Below are 19,021 nucleotides of genomic sequence, written 5' to 3'. Positions count from 1 at the left end.
TGGAATAATTATTGATGTAACTCTGGCAGAACAATGGAAGTTTATGATTTAAATTGCATTTTTGGATGGTTCCCAGCATGGTGTAATTACTCAGAGGTAATTACCTGTAAACCTTTGAGAGGGATTCCCTAGCAAATCTCTAGGACACCCTGCAAATCCCTGCCCAAGAGCTCTATATGAGGGTCTTGTTGGCCTGCTTGTACTTGTTTAGTGCACAAAATGTAGAATCCTCAGTACACTAAGTGCTAACTATAATTTGCACACCTATCACATCTACTTAGCTACATAAGTGATCCTATCCATGTAAATAGACACCGAATGGTTTAGGTGCAGACTATACACACCAAATTCGGGGACATGTTACCAGTGTTCTTAGCTGGAGACGGCTGGGCAGAGCGCTACCATGCTATCAATAGAGTGGTGGAACCAAACTGGTGATTCAAATGCTCTTTACTGTGATTTCTGTGACAAATTTACATTGCTATCTGCAATTGACACAGGACAACTGGTTCCATTCGACTGCAGATCCAAATTAAATTTTAACATTGCTTTGTTCCTTTATTCAGGTTCTTGGTTCAAATATTTTTGTTGCATAATCAGTGCTCAATTTTCATACTGTGAAGCATTGAGCAGCATACAATAGTACAAGTGTCACCACTGTCATAACCAGCTAGCTTGAACAAAAGTTACTAACGCTATTGTGCAACATGAAGCTACAGTTCCTGTGCTAATGTGAGTGGGTTTGAGTGATCATCGATACTGAGGCATTCATAAGAACATAAGAACATAAGAAATAGGAGCAGGAGTAGGCCATCTAGCCCTTCGAGCCTGCCCCGCCATTCAATAAGATCATGGCTGATCTGTCGTGGCTCAGTTCCACCTTCCCGCCCTCTCCCCATAACCCTTAATCCCCTCTCTTATCAAAAACCCATCAACCCGCGTCTTAAAAATATTTAGCGAGGCAGCCTCCACCACTTCAACGGGCAGAGAATTCCAGAGATTCACCACCCTTTGAGTGAAGAAGTTCCTCCTCAACTCCGTTCTAAACCGCCCCCCCTTTATCTTGGGGCTGTGCCCCCTAGTCCTACTGTCTTTTTTGAGCAGGAAGAGTCTCTCCACCTCTATCCTATCCATCCCATTCATCATCTTATACGTCTCAATGAGATCTCCCCTCATTCTTCTAAACTCCAACGAGTACAAGCCTAGTTTATTCAGCCTCTCCTCATAGCTCAACCCCCTCAACTCCGGTATCAGCCTAGTAAACCTCCTCTGCACTCCCTCCAAGGCCAAAATATCTTTGCGCAGGTGCGGCGCCCAAAACTGCACACAGTACTCCAGCTGTGGCCTCACCAATGCCCTATTCAGCTGCAGCAAGACCTCCCTACTTTTATATTCAATCCCCCTCACTATGAAGGCCAGCATCCCATTCGCCTTCCTGACCACCTGCTGCACCTGCAAGCTGGGTTTTTGCGACTCATGCACAAGGACCCCAAGGTCCCTCTGCACCGTCGCCTGCTGCAGTTTTTCGCCATGTAAGCAATAGTCCTTCCTACCATTACTCCTACCAAAGTGGACCACCTCACACTTGCCAACATTAAATTCCATTTGCCATTTCCTGGCCCATTCGCCCAGCCTATCTAGATCCTTCTGCAGACTCTCCACACCCTCCGCACAATTTGCCGATCCCCCAATCTTGGTGTCATCAGCAAATTTCGACACCCTACACTCGGTTCCCTCCTCCAGATCATCTATATAAATGGTAAAAAGCTGAGGCCCCAGCACTGACCCCGGGGCACTCCACTAGTTACCATCCATCAATCCGAATAGCACCCGTTGACCCCCACTCTCTGCCTCCTATTTGACAACCAATCCTCTATCCACGCTAACACCCTACCCCCAACTCCATGTCCCTCGACCTTCTGCAATAACCTCTTGTGAGGTACTTTGTCAAACGCCTTCTGAAAATCCAGAAAGACCACATCCACCGGCTCTCCTCTATCCACCGCCCTAGACACATCCTCATAGAACTCCAGTAAATTTGTCAGACACGACTTCCCTTTAATGAAACCATGCTGCGTCCGCTCTATCAAGCAATTGCCTTCAAGATGCCTCGCAATTTCCTCCTTAATGACGGATTCTAACATTTTACCTACCACAGACGTTAAACTAACCGGCCTATAATTCCCCGCCTTTTGCCTGGCACCCTTCTTAAACAACGGCGTAACATTAGCCGTTTTCCAATCTTCCGGCACTTCCCCGGAATCCAGCGACGTCTGGAAAATAACCACCAAGGCATCCACTATCACCTCCGCCATTTCTTTCAGAACCCTCGGATGCATTCCATCCGGTCCTGGGGACTTGTCCACAATCAGCCCCTCCAGTCTGTCGAGCACCGCCTCTCTAGTAACGGTAATGTCATTAAGACCCTCCAGTCCTACCACCTTTCCATCACTAACACCCGACAAATTATTCACGTCCTCCTCCGTGAAGACAGAAACAAAAAAGTTATTCAATACCTTAGCCATATCCCCATCCCCTACCACTAGGTCTCCTTTCTCATCCTCTAAAGGACCAACGTTCAACCTAGCCAGCCTCTTCCTTTTTATATATTTATAAAAACTCTTGCTATCCTTTTTTATATTAAGCGCTAGCCCAGCTTCATAGTTTCTCCTACCCTTCTTTATCAACTTCTTTGTCAATCTTTGTTGACATTTAAACCTCTCCCAATCCTCTTCTTGCCCACTACTCTTAGCTACTCTAAATTCCTCCGCTTTTAATTTAACACTTTCCTTCACCTCCTTCGTTATCCACGGCTTATTACCTCTCCTCCTACTGTCCTTTTTGACCATCGGAATAAATTTCTGCTGAGCACCAAGAAAGATCTCCTTAAAGATCCTCCACTGCTCCTCAGCAGACCCTCCCTCCAACGCGCTCCCCCAGTCAACATTCGCCAATTCTTCTCTCATCCTACCGTACTCCCCTCTATTCAAACAAAATACGCGTGTCCGGGAACCCACTTTCTCCTCCTCCATCTGCACCAGAAACTCCACCATACAATGATCACTCTCCCCAAGAGAATCCTTCACTGCAAGGTCCCTAATTCTACCCGCCTCATTACATAGCACCAGATCCAAGATAGCTCAGCCAGCAATCTATTTCCCAAACACAATGATGTAAGGCCTTCACATGAAGCACTTTATAAAATTGTGTTGAAATTATTTTAGTTTTAAGAGAGTAGAATTTGCTACCTGTGTTCTTCCAACATTAAAAATTAACTGCTAGAATGTGGATCGCTGTTCATGTTTGCACATATGTGAAGAGTTTAATTGTCACTGAGCTCATTGTAAAATGCAGTATTAAAATGCTGATGACTTTTTGCTGGTACGTATTATACTGGAGATGTTGGAGAAGCTGATGAAATCGGGCAAAATACTTGGAAAATATTCTGAAGAAAAGTCACATGGACTCAAAATATCTGTTATCTCTGTTTCTCTCTTCCCAATCCTTGAGCTTTTTTCCAGCATTTTCTGTTTTTAAATTTGGAATTGTAGAATCCGTGGTATTTTGCTTTTATTGGAAAATGTTGATTTGTTTAAATTTAATTGAGATTAAAAAGAAAAGATTGTCCTAACCACATTTTTACACTTTCAGTCAGAGGTCCTCAACTAATGTGGTAAGTCAGGAATGTTTTCCAAGTTTGTTTGCAGTTGATATTCCAACAAATAATATTGAACTCTGGATACTATTATTATGACAGGGAACAAATTTCAGGCCATCGAAAAATCTTGTTAATATGCCTTGCCATTCAAAAAATTCAAAGCACTCATATTGAGTGAAATATAATAGCTCTGAACTATAATATGATGCTTCACTGGATTAATAAGTGAGATGGTTTGAACTTTAAATGCGACTGAACAACAATATTTATTGTATATTTAGAACAGACAGTTGCATAAGCTGTTAACACATTTTGACCTTCATTTAATAGTAGTATGTACATAAATAAATAGATGTAGCGAACATTCGGTTAAAAAATACCTTCATGTTAAAGATCAAATAGAACTAATTCAAAACAATGCAACTGAAGTGCATGGTGCATTGTTTAAAACAGGACATACTCAGCTTTCAACTATCCAATGGTAACTTTTGATAATCATTTGTCAAAAATACTAACTAATTTTGTTACAAGTGGATAGGTTGAGGAAGGTGATGGTCTAGTGGTATTATCACTAAATTATTAATCCAGAAACTCAGCTAATGTTCTGGGGACCCAAGTTCAAATCCCGCCACAGCAGATGGTGGAATTTGAATTCAATAAAACAAATCTTGAATTAAGAATCTACTGATGACCATGAAATCATTGTGGATTTGTCAGAAAAACCCACCTGGTTCACTCATATCTTTTAGGGAAGGAAATTTGTTGTCCTTGCCTGTCTGGCCTACATGGGACTCCAGATCCACAGGCATGTGATTGACTCTCAAATGCCCTCTGAAATGTCCTAGCAAGCCATTCAGTTTCAAGGGCAACTAGAGATGGGCAATACATTCTAGCCCAACCAGCGATACCCATGTCCCACAAATGAATTTTAAAAAAGTGGGCAAGGGATTAAGTTGATGTCATGTGCCAATTTTGCTTGAATGCATTCAAGCCCTCGTGTAGGATGTAAGGATTGATTTAAACCCTGCCTGCTCAGTCCATGTGTGCCCAGTCCATGCGTGCCCAGTCCATGCATGCCCATCCCTACATCGATCATGTGTTGCTGCCAATGTACCATCTACATCCCATCATCTTCAGATTTTAATGTACTATTCTGGGCAGATGGCAAAGGCACTTGTCGAAAGCCAGTGGGGTTCTTCAAGTATATAGATGGGATGTGGTGACATGATCAGACCCTAATCACATTTGCAACTCCAACCTTGGCAGGCGAAGACACTGTAGCCTCTCCATCAGGTAAATCAAGTGAAGAAGATGAGAAGCAGAAGAGGTCATTCAGGTAAGTGCTTTACTTTTCTTCGTGAGTACAAGAGGACCATTTCTGGTCCTCCCAGTTTCACATTGTCTCAGATTTTCCCCATTTCCATATCATGCCATTTTTCTATACCTGTATCTATCCGATTAGTTTGTCTCAAAGTTCTAAGATCCTGATCCAAAGCTCCCCTCAGCCTTCCATATTTCAGAGGATACAATGATCACCAGCAAATCATTTAGATTGATAGACAAAATGTGTTTGAACTATTAGCAACTTCGTTGAGCTCTCAGAAAACTGCTTTTGAATTCATGAGGGAGTAAACATCAAGCTAAGTTTCAATTTAATTCCCCACTTACAGAAGTACATTTCAGAGTGTTTTTATAGAATGGGAGAGAAAGGTGGACAGTGATCAATAGGGAAACAGAAAGTTAGGGGACCGAGATGAAATTTGCAAAGGTGATGGTTTTCAGGAACTTTTGAAAGGAAGGAGATCAGTGCAAATTGGAAGGATATGAGGAAGTACCAAAAGACAATGATAGAGTGGTGCAGTTCAGGACACAGGAGCAAGGAGTAATTCAGTATCAGTGGAGTAATGGGTGGAAATACAGTTGCGGGAGATTGTGGTGAAGAGTGAGACAAAGCCATGGGGAGACCTGAAGCAAGGAATTCCGAAGGAAGTAACTAGCCATGGAGATCCAATGAAGCTTAGTAAGGGCAAGCTATTGGAAGCATAGGGTGCTTTATTAGGTGGTAACATGGTATACTAAATGACAATATTTTAGTGAGAATGGGGGCTGACAAGGATAGCCATATGTGTTGTGGCAGTGTGAGGGAGCTGGAGGGCAAGCAAAATACCTGGGAATTAAAACCAAGTGTTGGGAGAGGATTAAATCTTGTAGAAGTAGTTGAGTTTAGTTGAAAGTATCTCTGACTTAATCTGAGGGATTAGCTGGGAAAGTTAACGCAATCCATCATTAAGGTACATGGATGACAGTGTGAATTGGAAACTGTGGCTTTAATTTTCCCAGCATTGAACATTTTTCCTCATGCAGAACATAATTCATTACATATGAAGCACTTTGGGATATCTTGAGAAAGTTGATAAGATGTGAGGTTTTTCTTTATTCACGTAGGACAGGAAAATGGAGAGTGATGAGGATGCAGATGAATTGAAATTATAAAATGCTTTTAACAAAGAAAACATCCAAAAGTGATTCTAAAACAGATATTAAACATTAATATGGGAATTAGGAGAGTGACCAGTGGAAAGGTTGAATGGATTTTGAGTAAGTGGTTAATCAAAGGGGGCAAACTGAGAGAAAGCAAAGTATTTAGAGGGAGAGTAGAGATAGGCAGCTGAATACTCTGATAGTGAGGATTGGAGAATACACAAAGAACTCAGAGTAACAGCAGCAAAAGGCTCAATATGGGAATGTGGGTGCAGTTGAACATGGAAATGGGTTCTGAGAAATCATGAAGAGATTATAGACATGGACAAGAATTTGAAATCAATACATGGCAGAGGCGGGGCGGGGGGAGAGGAGGGAGCATGTTCAATGTGGAAAAATGCTTCACTGAGGTTTATCAGCTAAAATTAGATGATCAGCTTAATACATTATATTAGGAGGAAGATCAAAAGCCTGCTTGAAGAGGTGGGTCCCAAGAGATAATGGAAGAGTCAAGATAGGTGGCGAAAAAGTAAAAATGGATGTCATTAGGGCACAAGTGTTATATAGTGTAGTAAAACAATTCTGATCCACACCCTATTTCAGCACTGGTTCCTGGCTAAGAGGATAGAGTCGGTGAACCTTCCTTTACATCCGGAGAATCACAATTATTTCCGATCATCAGCAAGCAAATATTCCAACATGCTGGTTAAATAGGAATGTTTAAATTGCTTACCCGCAACCACTGGTGATTTCCTGTTGTCCAAAAGCTGCACAGTTGTGCTCGCCGTCACAACATTACTTCTATTTTCTGTCCCTATCAAAATGAATTGTACTTTATTATTATCAAAGTGAAATGAATGTATCATACATAATTATTCTTTCACCAATTCACATTTTTTTTTTGTGGGGAATGACCCCATTATTCATGGTTCTATAGCAGTAACACATGAAAAGCCACAGCATGAAGAGTCCATTTATTTTATTAAGCCTTTTACATTGAGAGTCCATGCCTGATTATTTAATCATGGGATTCATTCTTACATCCCTCCTATATTAGGAAACTTCGATTCCTTCTTTCACCTCCTCAAGAAAAAAATAATAAAAATAAAATGCAAGAATTATTGTGCAATAACTCTCCATTCCTTAGTCATGTTTTCCAATAGCTATTAATCGTAACAATTAGGTTTTCTTCTAGGATTTTACAACAGCAGTAGTGTTAATTTAGTTTTTAATTGGTGTTAGCCTGTGTTCTAAGTACCTTGTAGCGCAAGAGTCATAATTAGTTTATCTTGGGGAAAGCCCCAGTATCTTTGAACTCCAACTAAACAAATTGCAGAGTTATTTCACGAGTTCTTTGGCAACAGCCAGTTGAATCTTGTGTCTCTGAAGTGAGCATGATGTTTTGCTGAGAGATGTAGAATTAGGAATAAGGTGACAACATTTAAAATGAACGTTGGTCTGGGTGGAAATTGTGTGGGTAGAGGAAAGAACTCCAAAGGCTTTGAAAAGAAGTAACAGAAGAAACAGAACCTTAAACTTACTGAAAATGTAAGGAATAACAGTGATAGAAATGATGGACTGTGTCTCAGGGGAAGGTGGGGTGGGGAGAGGAGGTGGTCAGGAAGGGGTGTCTCTTTCTCCAAAAGGAAAGTCAGCTAAAAGCCAACTCTCTCCATGTCGGACTGTCCGGCAATTATAACATTGTGCAGAGAGGCTAAAGTGGCAGAGGGACTTCTGCTTCTCACTGGCCGGGATTGGGAAGTGTGAGGATTTCCTTACCCCTTGTGCCATACACCAGTGTCAATTAAAACAGCACTTTGAATCATAAAATCCCTACAGTGCAGAAGGAGGCCATTTGGCTCACCAAGGCTGCACCGACAACAATCCCACCCAGACCCCATCCTCGAATTCCACATATTTACCCTGCTAGTCCATCTGACATTCAGGGCAAATTAGCATGGCCAGTTGACCTAACCCGCACAACTTTGGACTGTGGGAGGAAACCAGAGCACCCGGATGGAATCAACACAGGTCTGGGGAGAATGTGCAAACTGCACAAAGACAATCACCCGAAGCTGGAATTGAACCCTGATCCCTGGCAATGTCAGGCAGTGGTGCTAACCACTGTGCCACTGTGACTCATGCAGCCACTGCAACAAAAATCCACACTATCCAGGGGTGGAGTGTGATATGAGAATGAAAAGGTGGGGGTAGGGCAAGGGCTCACAATGACATGCAGAGGGGCAAAGATGTGAATGAAGAAGATGAGCACTGAAAGGCAGAGAAAGACCAAGTGGAGGGATCTGGGCCCTGACAAAACTGCATGAAAAGGGGGCACAAGCAAGGGGGCAGAATTTTCCAGAAAATGCTAAAGTATCAGGTTCTGACTGAAAACCAGTGTGTTTCTCCTCCCAAACACAGCCTGATTTTCACTCCAGGTCTTCTGACACTTTGTTCTACAAAAGCAGCAGGGTGGGGGTAGGGGCGTATTTCTGCTGTCATTCTTGAGGGGCGGGGCCTGAAGATGCCAGCAAAGCTGGCTCCACAGAGATTAACTGAGGATTTTGTGGTTGTTTGGTATGAATGTCACTGGCATTTGAAATTGGGTGGGACCGTATTGTATAGGTCCAGCAAGTTATGCAACAGAAGCTTATAGTTTTAACTTTTTTATTGTGAGGTAATTTTAGGATTCTGGATATAAAATAAATAAAGCTTCCTAATGTTCGTTTTGATCATCGGTTTCAGTTCAAACGTGCATGCACTGTTTTCAATCCAGTATGAAAACAAAATTCATAATAAACCCGACAGATAAATGCTTCAATCTTTTACTGGTATAAAATTTCATCCTTCCAGCCTTGACTTTATACTCATATACCACCAGCAGATCCACTAGGGCAAATCCAGCTCTGGACCGAGGCCAGGCTGAGCCTTTGATCTATATTTCATATCTCCACAAAACACTGAATGCCAGCGTGATGACTTGATGCAATCACACTGTTGTCATTGTTCATCTCCTAGGCCTCTAGATTTACAGGGTTATGAAACATATTTATAGACAATCATTATATTCTTATTTATAGATAGGACTTCTATTATTTTAGTCCCTTTACATAGAGTCCAGCTGGAGACATGCATCAGGATCTTACAGCAGAGGAAGGGCTTTCTTCTTTGTGATACATGTCAGATTATAATGATTGTATCGATATGCATCTGACTGTGACTGTGTATAAAGATAAACTATACTAAGAGCATTATTTGTGGTTCGTGAGGACGTCAACATTATTTTGTGTCTTGTCCAAAAAAAAAACAGCATGACCTGGAATAAAAGATGTATTTCAGGTAGCTGGCACATTATTCAATGGCACAATTGCTGAATTTCTTTACCACAGGGACAAAATAACTGATTTTATTTCATACTATAGTAATTTTATCATCTGGTGAATTACCACTTTACATTCTCTAAAGTTACCATCAATGTGAAGGGGTGTGTGTGTGTGTGTGTGTGTGTGTGTGTGTGTGTGTGTGTGTGTGTGTGTGTGTGTGTGTGTGTGTGTGTGTGTGTGTGTGTGTGTGTGTGTGTGTGTGTGTGCAGAAGGGCATGCTTGGTGGATGCAGAAACTAATTTCAAATGAAGTTGCTCTCTTACCTAAGTAACATGAAAAAAAATTTGGAGAAGAACTTTCCTGTTAAGTATTCATATTTCCAGGATTTACAATGCCTTACACACAATAGTATGATCACCGCACTTTGAAAAGGCTGTAAGGTGCCTTGAGATTGTGCAGTGGAGATTTAACAGAATGGCTTCAGGAGTGAGAAATGTGAGTTATTGGGTTATGTTGGAGAAGCTAAAAGCAGAGACTGGGGAGATTTGGTCGAAGTTCAGGTCAGATAGACAAAAGTAAAACTGTTCCCATTAGCTGATGATATAAGAACCGTGGGGCACCTTTGAACATACGCACAGATGAATATGTAATTAGGGGCAGGAATAGGGCATTTGGCCTCTCGAGCCTGTTATGTCATTCAGTAAGATCATGGCTGATCTGACTGAGTCCTCAATACCACTTTCCCTCCTAACCACAATACCCTTTGAATCCCTTGTTAGTCAAGAGTTTGTCTTCATCTGCCTAAAAAATATTCAATGACCCTGTTTCTAGAGAATTCTACAGATTCATGACCATCTGAGAGAAAACATTCTCATAATCTCTGTTTTAAATGGGATGTACTTTGTATTTAAACCCCTAGTTCTAGTTTCTCCCACAAGGGAATAAATACACCCTTTCAGCATCTACTCTGTCAAGCATCTCTCATGATCGCACAAGATCATTTCTCATTATTCTAAACTCCAATGGATACGAGCCCAATTTGTCCAATCTTTCCTTGTACAATAACTTCCTCATTCTCGGAATCAGTCAGCTAAATCTTCTCTTAACTACTTCTGATGTAATTAGGTCCTTTCTAGATGTGGTTTCACCAATGTCCTGTCCAACTGTGGCAATATATCCCTATTTTAATAGTTTATATATCCTAGGTCCTAACAGCTTCAGCTGCTTTAGCGATGACCTTCCTTCCATCATAAGGTCGATTAATGATTACATAATGTTCAACACCACCACCATCAAAACACAATGGCAGCAGTGTGGCCCATCCACAAGATGCACTGCAAGAACTCATCATGGCTCCTCGAGCAGCACCTTCCAAACCCACGAACACTACCATCTAGAAGGAAAAGAGCATCAGACACATGGGAACACCACCTCCTGGACATTCTCCTGCAAGTCACTCACCACACTGACAAGGAAATATATTGCTGTTCCTTCACCAATGCTGTCTGTAAATCCAGAGAGTTCCTCCCTAATGGCACTGTGGATGAGTGTACATCTCAGTGATTGCACCTTCTCAAGGGCAATTAGGGGTAATAAATGCTGGCCCAGCCAGCGATGTCCACATCCCATATATATTCCTGGATCTCTCCTTCTCATTCTTCAAATCTTGCTGGGTCTCCCTCTCTTGCTGCTCTTTAAATCTCCTTGAGTCTCTCTCTCTCTCCCTCTCTCTTGTGCTGCTTTTCAAATTTCACCACGTCTCTCCCTCTTGCACTGCTGTTGATCCGTTGCTGGGTGCATTCCTCTCATGCTGCTGTTCAACTCTAGCATGTCTGCCACTCACTCTCATTTCTCTTTTTGAATTCTTATTGAAGACATTGAGAAAGAACTGCGGGAGGTGGGTGGTGGGGAATAACATTTTTACACAGTGAGTGGTAAATACCTGGAGGTTGCTGCCCATGAGAGTGGTGGAGGCAGAGATATTGAATGATTTCAAAGGAAAACTGTGTTGCACTTGAGGGACATAAGCTTATAGAAGTACAGGGGTAGACTGGGGAAATGGGAGTGATTGGATTGTTCTGCAGAGAGCTGGCATGGACTCAATTTGCCAAATAGCTGCTTTTGGTGTCATAATAACTGGCTAACATTGCTATGCAATTCCATATATGTAAAGATTTATTGGGTGATGAAGTGTGGAGGAACCAGTCAGTAGTTTGTCTACATCCACTTCCTCTAACTTCAAGACGTCCACTAGTAGGGATAGCTATACATTAATTTGGTTAACATCTTCATTTAGAAGCCAAATTGCACAGGAAGTTTACAGCAGTTTGTTTTTGTGTTTGGATACAACAAGGGTATCACTCCTCCATCAGCACATTCTATGCTTGCTTTGCCTGGACAACTTCATTGCCATGACTTCTGTCCTAAACAACAGGACAATTTACATATTTGCGGTTTTCATGGAAAAGGGGGTATGATCGCAGAACATGATGTGCCAAACAGCAGTAAAACTCCACTAAATAAAATCTGCAATTAGACTTATTCAATCACCAGGGGATAGAATTAGAAAAAGTCAAGGTCTTGGAATGAGATCTCCAAAAGGTGATGGTGCATCCTTAATGATATTTTCTTTGCTTAGTTATATTTGCTTTATGCACTTTCACACATTACAAGCCTACAGGTAAATATCTGAAATATCTTGTGATTAAAATAGAATTTAACTTATCTAATCACTGTAACACACAAGACCATGCACAGGAACTGAATGCCCGTTGTGACATGTTTAAGAAGCAAAATAAAATTCCACTGCAGAACATGTGGCCAAATATAGATACATAGCAAACAGCTATTAAATGCTCCTGGTAATTAATTAGACAAAGGATGAGTTACATGGCAAGGGAAATAATTGCTGGAAGTTTAAACATACTTTAGGGTCGGAAAGTTACCATTGTTCATGCCGACAGGATTTTCCCGTCCTGCTGCAGTGAACGGAGATTTGGCTGGCTGACAAATTCACCAACCTCACTCCAGGCGAGCATGGTGTGAATGGCTGGTATGGTTGTGCCCTATGAAACCATGGCTGGAAAGAGAGACATTCAAATTTGGAATTCTGATGAGTGCAAGACAAAAAACTTCAGCAACACGTTTGTTCCTTTCAACAATATTCAAATTCCACACAGCCAAGTGACTTTATATACTGTTGGAAGGGTACAGAAAACCCTGGGATTTAAAGACTAATAAAATTACTAAACAGGGGAAATTAACTTAGAGTAAGGACCATAATGTGCATTATGCTTACCCTACACAAAGATACTACTTATGTAGACACTCATAGAGCTAATGCTATGAAAATTAAACCTACATTTTAGATTTAAACAAGTATTTTGGCCAAAATGCAAACTGCCCTGGAGCATAATATAAAGAATAAACTAACAGGCCACATTCTTTGGGAACGATTAGCCACAGAATACAGTCATGTTATCAGAAAAATATGGGGACTTCAAATTATCATACTCTAGAAAGTGAATAGAAGAATTCACAAAGTATTTAAGGTATTCAATTTCAATGATTAAAATAATCAATTCTCACTGGTAACGTGGCAGAACGAGACAATGGGAACATCGTCTTTTCAACTCTGTGGCTTACGATGTGAAAGCAACTTTTGAACCTTATGGATTTATGTAAGTGAGGCTGCTTAGCAGCAGTGGGTTGGAATTTCTGGGTCCACTAGATCAATGAATTCCTAATTCTGTTAGGAGGTAGAATGCAGTTGGTCAAGGTAAATAATGTGTACCAATGCGATTGGAGCATCCAGTTAGGATGACAGCATAGGCAGGAGAACTGAAGTTTCAAAAATATAGAACCGTTTTGCCATTGCATTGTAAATTTCAGAAAGAAATTGGCGTGTCCAGTTATCTTTCTCCCAGCACATGTTAGCCAATAAAAAATGTCTTTAACCAGCATACTGGCCTTTGCGAGTCTTTGGGTTTACCTGAGAGCAGCTCAATTCTTAGCACCTGAGAGAAAACCCCTGCTTCACATACTATTTTTAATGAAATGTATCACTTTTGAAATGCAGGAAAATGATTGCCAAGTGAACAATAAGTAGCACCCTGAGGAAGTTACATTTAAAAAAAAATCTACTAACCTGTACTAAATGGAATGGAATAGACAAAAGTGCCTGGAAGTTGTTCTGCTGATTTTCTGTACCACAGAGGGAAATGATCGGCAGTGAAAATACTTTCCCTGTCCCTTGCAGTCAAGAAATCTCTTGAAACAGAGGAAATAAATGTCATTATTTTCTTTTGTTTTATCAATTCCAAAAAAAAGGCTAGATGCATTGTTTTTTCTGTTAACAAAATGTGGTTAAAAATAATTGTTTCCCCTTGCGTTGCTTGCTTGCTGCACAAACTGACTGGTGACTTGGTCTGTGCTATGTACTCAGAAATACATTTACACAAAGTATGTATTTACATTAAAATCACAAACATTATCTTTTGGAAATATGACTTATAATTTTAATTCAGCTGGTTAGTTCAGCTGGTGACGCCCAATTCAGCACATAGATATAAGTTAATACTTATAATGACTTGAATTTTGCAGTCAGCGATGAAGGAATAGCCGATGCCGTTCACTGCGCTTACAGCTACCCGCAAATTTACTTCCAAGCTTTTGAATGACAGCTTACGGTCATCAGGCACATGCTACAAGTGACCTAGGGCTTGCATGAACTGGGAAAGCAACAACTTGTCTGTTCAACTAATCAGTTGTAGAATCCTCACTGAGACATGCACAAATTAGAAAATATAATTTGCAGTACGAAAGGTTGAAAAATTAATAAATAAATATTTAAGCAAAAAGACTGCACAATTGTAAAAGTTAATTTTCACCAGAGAGATTGTTTGACAGTAACTAAGATTTGTCACACTGTTAATAATTCACTTACGCTTGAATGGACAAGGCTTAACTTTTCCTGGCAGAGGTATCTAGTGGGTAAGTACCAAAAATTCCACAGCTTTACATGTATTGCAATATTGAGCCTCTCAACAAGAGAGTTGGAGTAAAATATGTGGAAAAGCAGCGCAAATATGATTTGATTTGATTAGACTTATTATTATCACATGTATTAGTATAGAATGAAAAGCGTTGTTTCTTGTTCGCGATATAGACAAAGCATACCATTCATAGAGAAGAAAAGGGGAGGGTGCAGAATGTAATGTTACAGCCATAGCTGAAGCGTAGAGAAAGATCGTCTTAGTGTGAGGACAGCAACTTCCAAATTTCAACATCGAACTGTACATGGATACTAGAATTGCATATAAAAATGAGGAAATTAAAATAATTATATCAATAGAGAAAAAGTACTGAAGAAACTTAAGGGGACCAAAATCTGACAAATGCTTAGGACCCGACAGCCTACATCTTAGAGTTCTAAAGGAGATAGTTTCAGAAATAGGGATGAATTCTTATAATTTTTCAACATTTCCTAGATGCTAGAACAGCCCCAACGGATTGAAAGTTAGAAAACATAACATCACTATTTAAGAAATGAGGGAGAAGAAAACAGAGGACTACATTTTAGTTAGCCTGGCTCCAGCATAGGGAAAACGTTAGATACTATTATCAAAGAAGTTCCAAAAATGCACAAAGAAAGTCATGTAATCAGACAAAATCTGTGAGCGTAATTTTCCTGATCGCACTCTGAGTACTCCTGTCAGCGGAAAACCAGAATGTTTCCTGCTGGCATTAGCAGTGCCTGTCAGATGGAATTCTCCCACCCTAACCATTTAAAAATATCCAAAACATGCAACACGTCGGCTAATCTGGCTTTTTGGAGATTAGGGTCACTTTTAAATGGTGTCCTGATCTCAGTGCTGATATACAGGCACTCCCTCCCCCCTACCATAGACATGGCAACTCCACCTGCAGCATAGAGGGGCATCCTCTCCCCCCTCACTGAAAGAATGGATCACCCCTCCCGCCTCCCCCCAACATGCAGGCATGATGGTGACCCACCTCTCCTGCAGCCGAGGTCTTACCCCTGTCTCCACAAGAGCAACACTCCAAGATGGGGTCTCCTCAGGCCCCATTCCCTCATGTCCCCCCCTTAGGCCTTGCTTCAAGTGTCACCAACCTTGCACTGCCCAGCATCCTGGCATGGCACCTTGACATGTTGACATGGACAGCGATGGTGACAGCAAGGTTAGTGCTGCGCCCATGTGCTCATCTGCCAGACTGCAGAAGGAGGGTTCCCCAAGGAACCGGAGTTTGGGTGGGCTTGGACTGTGGGGGAAGGGGTTGACCTCAGGGCTCTCCCTTGGGATGGTGGTCTTGTGACTGCACTTGTTCTTGTAGCCCTGTGAACAGTGGTGTTTAGTTTCAAGAGGGTGATTTCAGACACCACTCTAAGAAAGATATTCATTATTTTCTTTGTCCTTTAAAACCTTTGAAGTGCCCTGGTCACTTTCATATCTGTGCTGCATAGACACAATGAAGCCTTCAAAATCACTCAGCATTCCACTCCACATGAGGAATTGGCCCTGGTTAATGCTCCAGGTGTTAAATGACCCCTTTAAAGTGCTCTTGTAAAAAGGCATGTCAGTTTTATCAGGGAGATCATCGGATTTTCTCTCTTAAGGCACAACTATCTCTGCTAGGGTGTTTGTGTGACCAGGTGAGTGTGCATGATGTATGAATGGTGGTTTTGATTTTTATAAATTCTGGAAATATTTTCAACAAACATATTTCGATTTTTGTTTTACCTAAGAAAATCTGTTTAACTAATTCTTTACAATTTGATATGAAGATTCCTGCAATACTGGCAAAGTATATCCTCTCTGAATTCACAAAGAAAACCCTGGTCTGAATGTTTTGGATGACGCTGACTCTGACAGGCCCATTACTATTTTAAGCTTGTTGTTTGGCAGCAAGTGCGACCTTCATTCTCACTTGGAAGGAAGTCCCTCCTTGGAGAGCCGTCGGCCAATCAGATCAGCTGACCGCTCTCTAACCCACTCACGTACAGCGCTGCGGTGGCTGAAAGGGGGAATTGCAGTGTTGTGCCTGGGATAAACTTTTGGGGCATCGAAGCAAGGTAAGTGTTAGGGGTCCCGAGGAGGGTAGGGGAAATCTGGGCGGGGGGGGGGGGATTGGTTGCGAAGAGGGAAATGATGTGCCCAGGGATTTGTTCGTGGGCGGAAAGGCATGGGGAGGGAAGTCAGAGGTGTCCAGTTCTTGAGGGGCAGGTGCCCCAGGCAACACAGGGCTTCTGATGGAGACATCAGCTCACTACCCCTTCCCCCACTTCCTGCCCAAAGTTGAGGATTGAAAATATTTCTGTTTTGCACCATGGGCTTTCCGGCGCAGACCATCCTAAAAATTGAGGGTGGGTGGAAAAGGCCTTTGAATTGCCATGAAGTGGTAATCAATTGGTGATTATTCATTGTGAAAAAGTCCATATGAAGTCTACACAGAATTTGATTTAAAGATGTCCTCTCAATTTTAGTTGAGCCTGAACACTGACCCTGATATTCATTAGAAGACTGAAGACTAAAGGATTAAAAAGCCTTGGTTTTAGCTGTGAACTTTCAATCACAGAGGACTTGTGTGTTTTAAATGACCATTCTTAAGTACTTATGTCCGTAATCACTCACTAATTGGTCAGGAAATCCAAATCTACTGAAGATTTCTTCTAACTTCTCAATTGTCTTTTCTGATGAAGTTGACTTCGTTGTGGTGACTTCTGGCCACTCTGAATGAGCATTGACTGTGACTGGGGACATATATCCTTCAAACGGTCCTGCAGAGAGGATGTGCACCCATTGCCGAGCTTCTTCCAGCCATTCCCAAGGAAGCAGCATCCTTAACAGGTAGCAGGTTTCACACCTTCATGCATGAAGAACAATCTTCTCACCTATTTCTGCATCTAATCCAGGCCCCCTGAAATAGCTCCTTGCTATTTACTTCATTCTCACAATTCCGCAATGGCCCTTGTGTTTGTTCAACACTCATTTTCTCAATGGTGGTGGAATGATCGCTCTGAGCATCGAAGAAAACATCCTGACTGTACAGACAACTCCAATCTTCTAGTGAAGTACAGTTTCAGGTCAGGTTTTCGTTCTGAAGTCTTATCTTTTAGCACCATATCCATTTTATCGATCACTTCTTCACTTGTCCTGAAGTGACAAGTGTACTTTCTACCTGGTCAAAGTGGAAGATGCTTCCACTCAAACTACGTGCTGATGAGCTACTTGCTTGTGGTAATCGAGAAAGCCCATCTGCATTACAATGGAGATTTGATTGTCGATACTTGATGGTGTAAAAATGTTCAATCAAAAGTAATGCTCATCTCTGCATTCTACTTGTCTCCAGTGACAACATTTCTGTGTGTGCTCTAAGAATTGTCATTAACGGTTGATGATCCGTCAACAGTGTGAACTTTCTTCCATAGATGAATTGGTGGAATCTCTTTACTCCAGAGATAATTCTGAAGGCTTCTTTTTCGATTTATGCATTGTTACTTTCAGTTTTGCTTAATGTTCTGGATGCAAGAGCAATGGGTTTCTCTTCGCCCAATGGCAAGATGTGGGATACCACACCTCCAACACCATAGGGAGGTTCATCACACACTGATTGTAGAGGTAGGTTTGGATTGAAATGTGTCAGCACTTCAGGATTGCTTGAACCAATGTGTTGATCCAAAGGACCAGTTCCGCTTCTTGTTTTGGCATAACAAGTTATGCAACAGTTTTAAAATGATTGCCAGATTTGGAACAAATATTCCATAGTGGTTCAACTATACTTGGAAGGATTGCAACTACTAAAACATTCTGAGGTGTGGTGCCTCTGTAATAGCCTTGGCCTTCAAATGAGATTTGTGAAGGCCCAGGGCTCCAACTACCTGTCCCAAATACTCGACTGAAGACGAGAAGAATTTGTACTGTCAATATGGACTCTCAACCTGCAGTCTTCCAATCATTGAAACATAGAAACATAAAAAATAGAAGCAAGAGTAGACCATTCGGCCCTTTGAGCCTGCTCCATCATTCATTATAAGATAAGAACATAATAACTAGGAGCAGGAATAGGCCATCTGACCCCCCGAGCTGGCCCTGCCATTCAATAAGATCATAGCTGATCTTTTTGTAAACTCAGCTCCGTTTACCTGCCCGCTCACCATAACCCTTAACTCCTTTATTGTTTGAGCATCTATCTATCTTTGTCTTAAAAACATTCAATGAGGCAGCCTCAACTGTCTCGCCTAGCCTTTGGGTGAAGAAGTTCCTCCTCACCTCAGTCCTAAATCTGCTCCCCCTTATTTTGAGGCTATGCCCCCTAGTTCTAGTTCCACCCACCAGTGAAACCAACCTCCCTGCTTCTACTTTATCTATTCCCTTCATAATTGCATATGTTTCTATAAGATCTCTCTTCATTCTTCTAAATTCATGGCTGATCATCAATTTCAATATCCTGAAGCCAACTTCCCCCAGTATCTCTCAATTGCTTTAGCCCCAAGAGCTATATTTAATTTATTTTTGAAATCAGACAATGTTTTGGCATC

The 19,021-nt window shown here is 41.4% G+C and overlaps 1 protein-coding gene across 2 annotated transcripts in view; it reads right to left on the bottom strand.

The window, feature by feature from the left end:
* The window catches only part of cacna2d3a (calcium channel, voltage-dependent, alpha 2/delta subunit 3a), a 776,701-nt gene that overhangs the window by 162,894 nt on the left and 594,786 nt on the right, over positions 1 to 19,021 (bottom strand). For both annotated transcript variants that reach the window (XM_080182611.1, XM_080182617.1), the window contains 2 exons: positions 13,610 to 13,731; positions 6,873 to 6,953 (listed from right to left, as the gene is read on the bottom strand). In XM_080182611.1, coding sequence (XP_080038737.1) covers positions 6,873 to 6,953; positions 13,610 to 13,731 — 203 coding nt within the window. The remainder of the gene's footprint in view (positions 1 to 6,872; positions 6,954 to 13,609; positions 13,732 to 19,021) is intronic.

Source organism: Carcharhinus amblyrhynchos, chromosome 3, assembly GCF_965287045.1.
Source record: "Carcharhinus amblyrhynchos chromosome 3, sCarAmb.v2.hapA, whole genome shotgun sequence".
Classification (NCBI taxonomy): Eukaryota; Metazoa; Chordata; class Chondrichthyes; order Carcharhiniformes; family Carcharhinidae; genus Carcharhinus; species Carcharhinus amblyrhynchos.
Note: the sequence above shows the minus strand (reverse complement) of the source record. Positions and strands in the feature narration are given on the sequence as shown.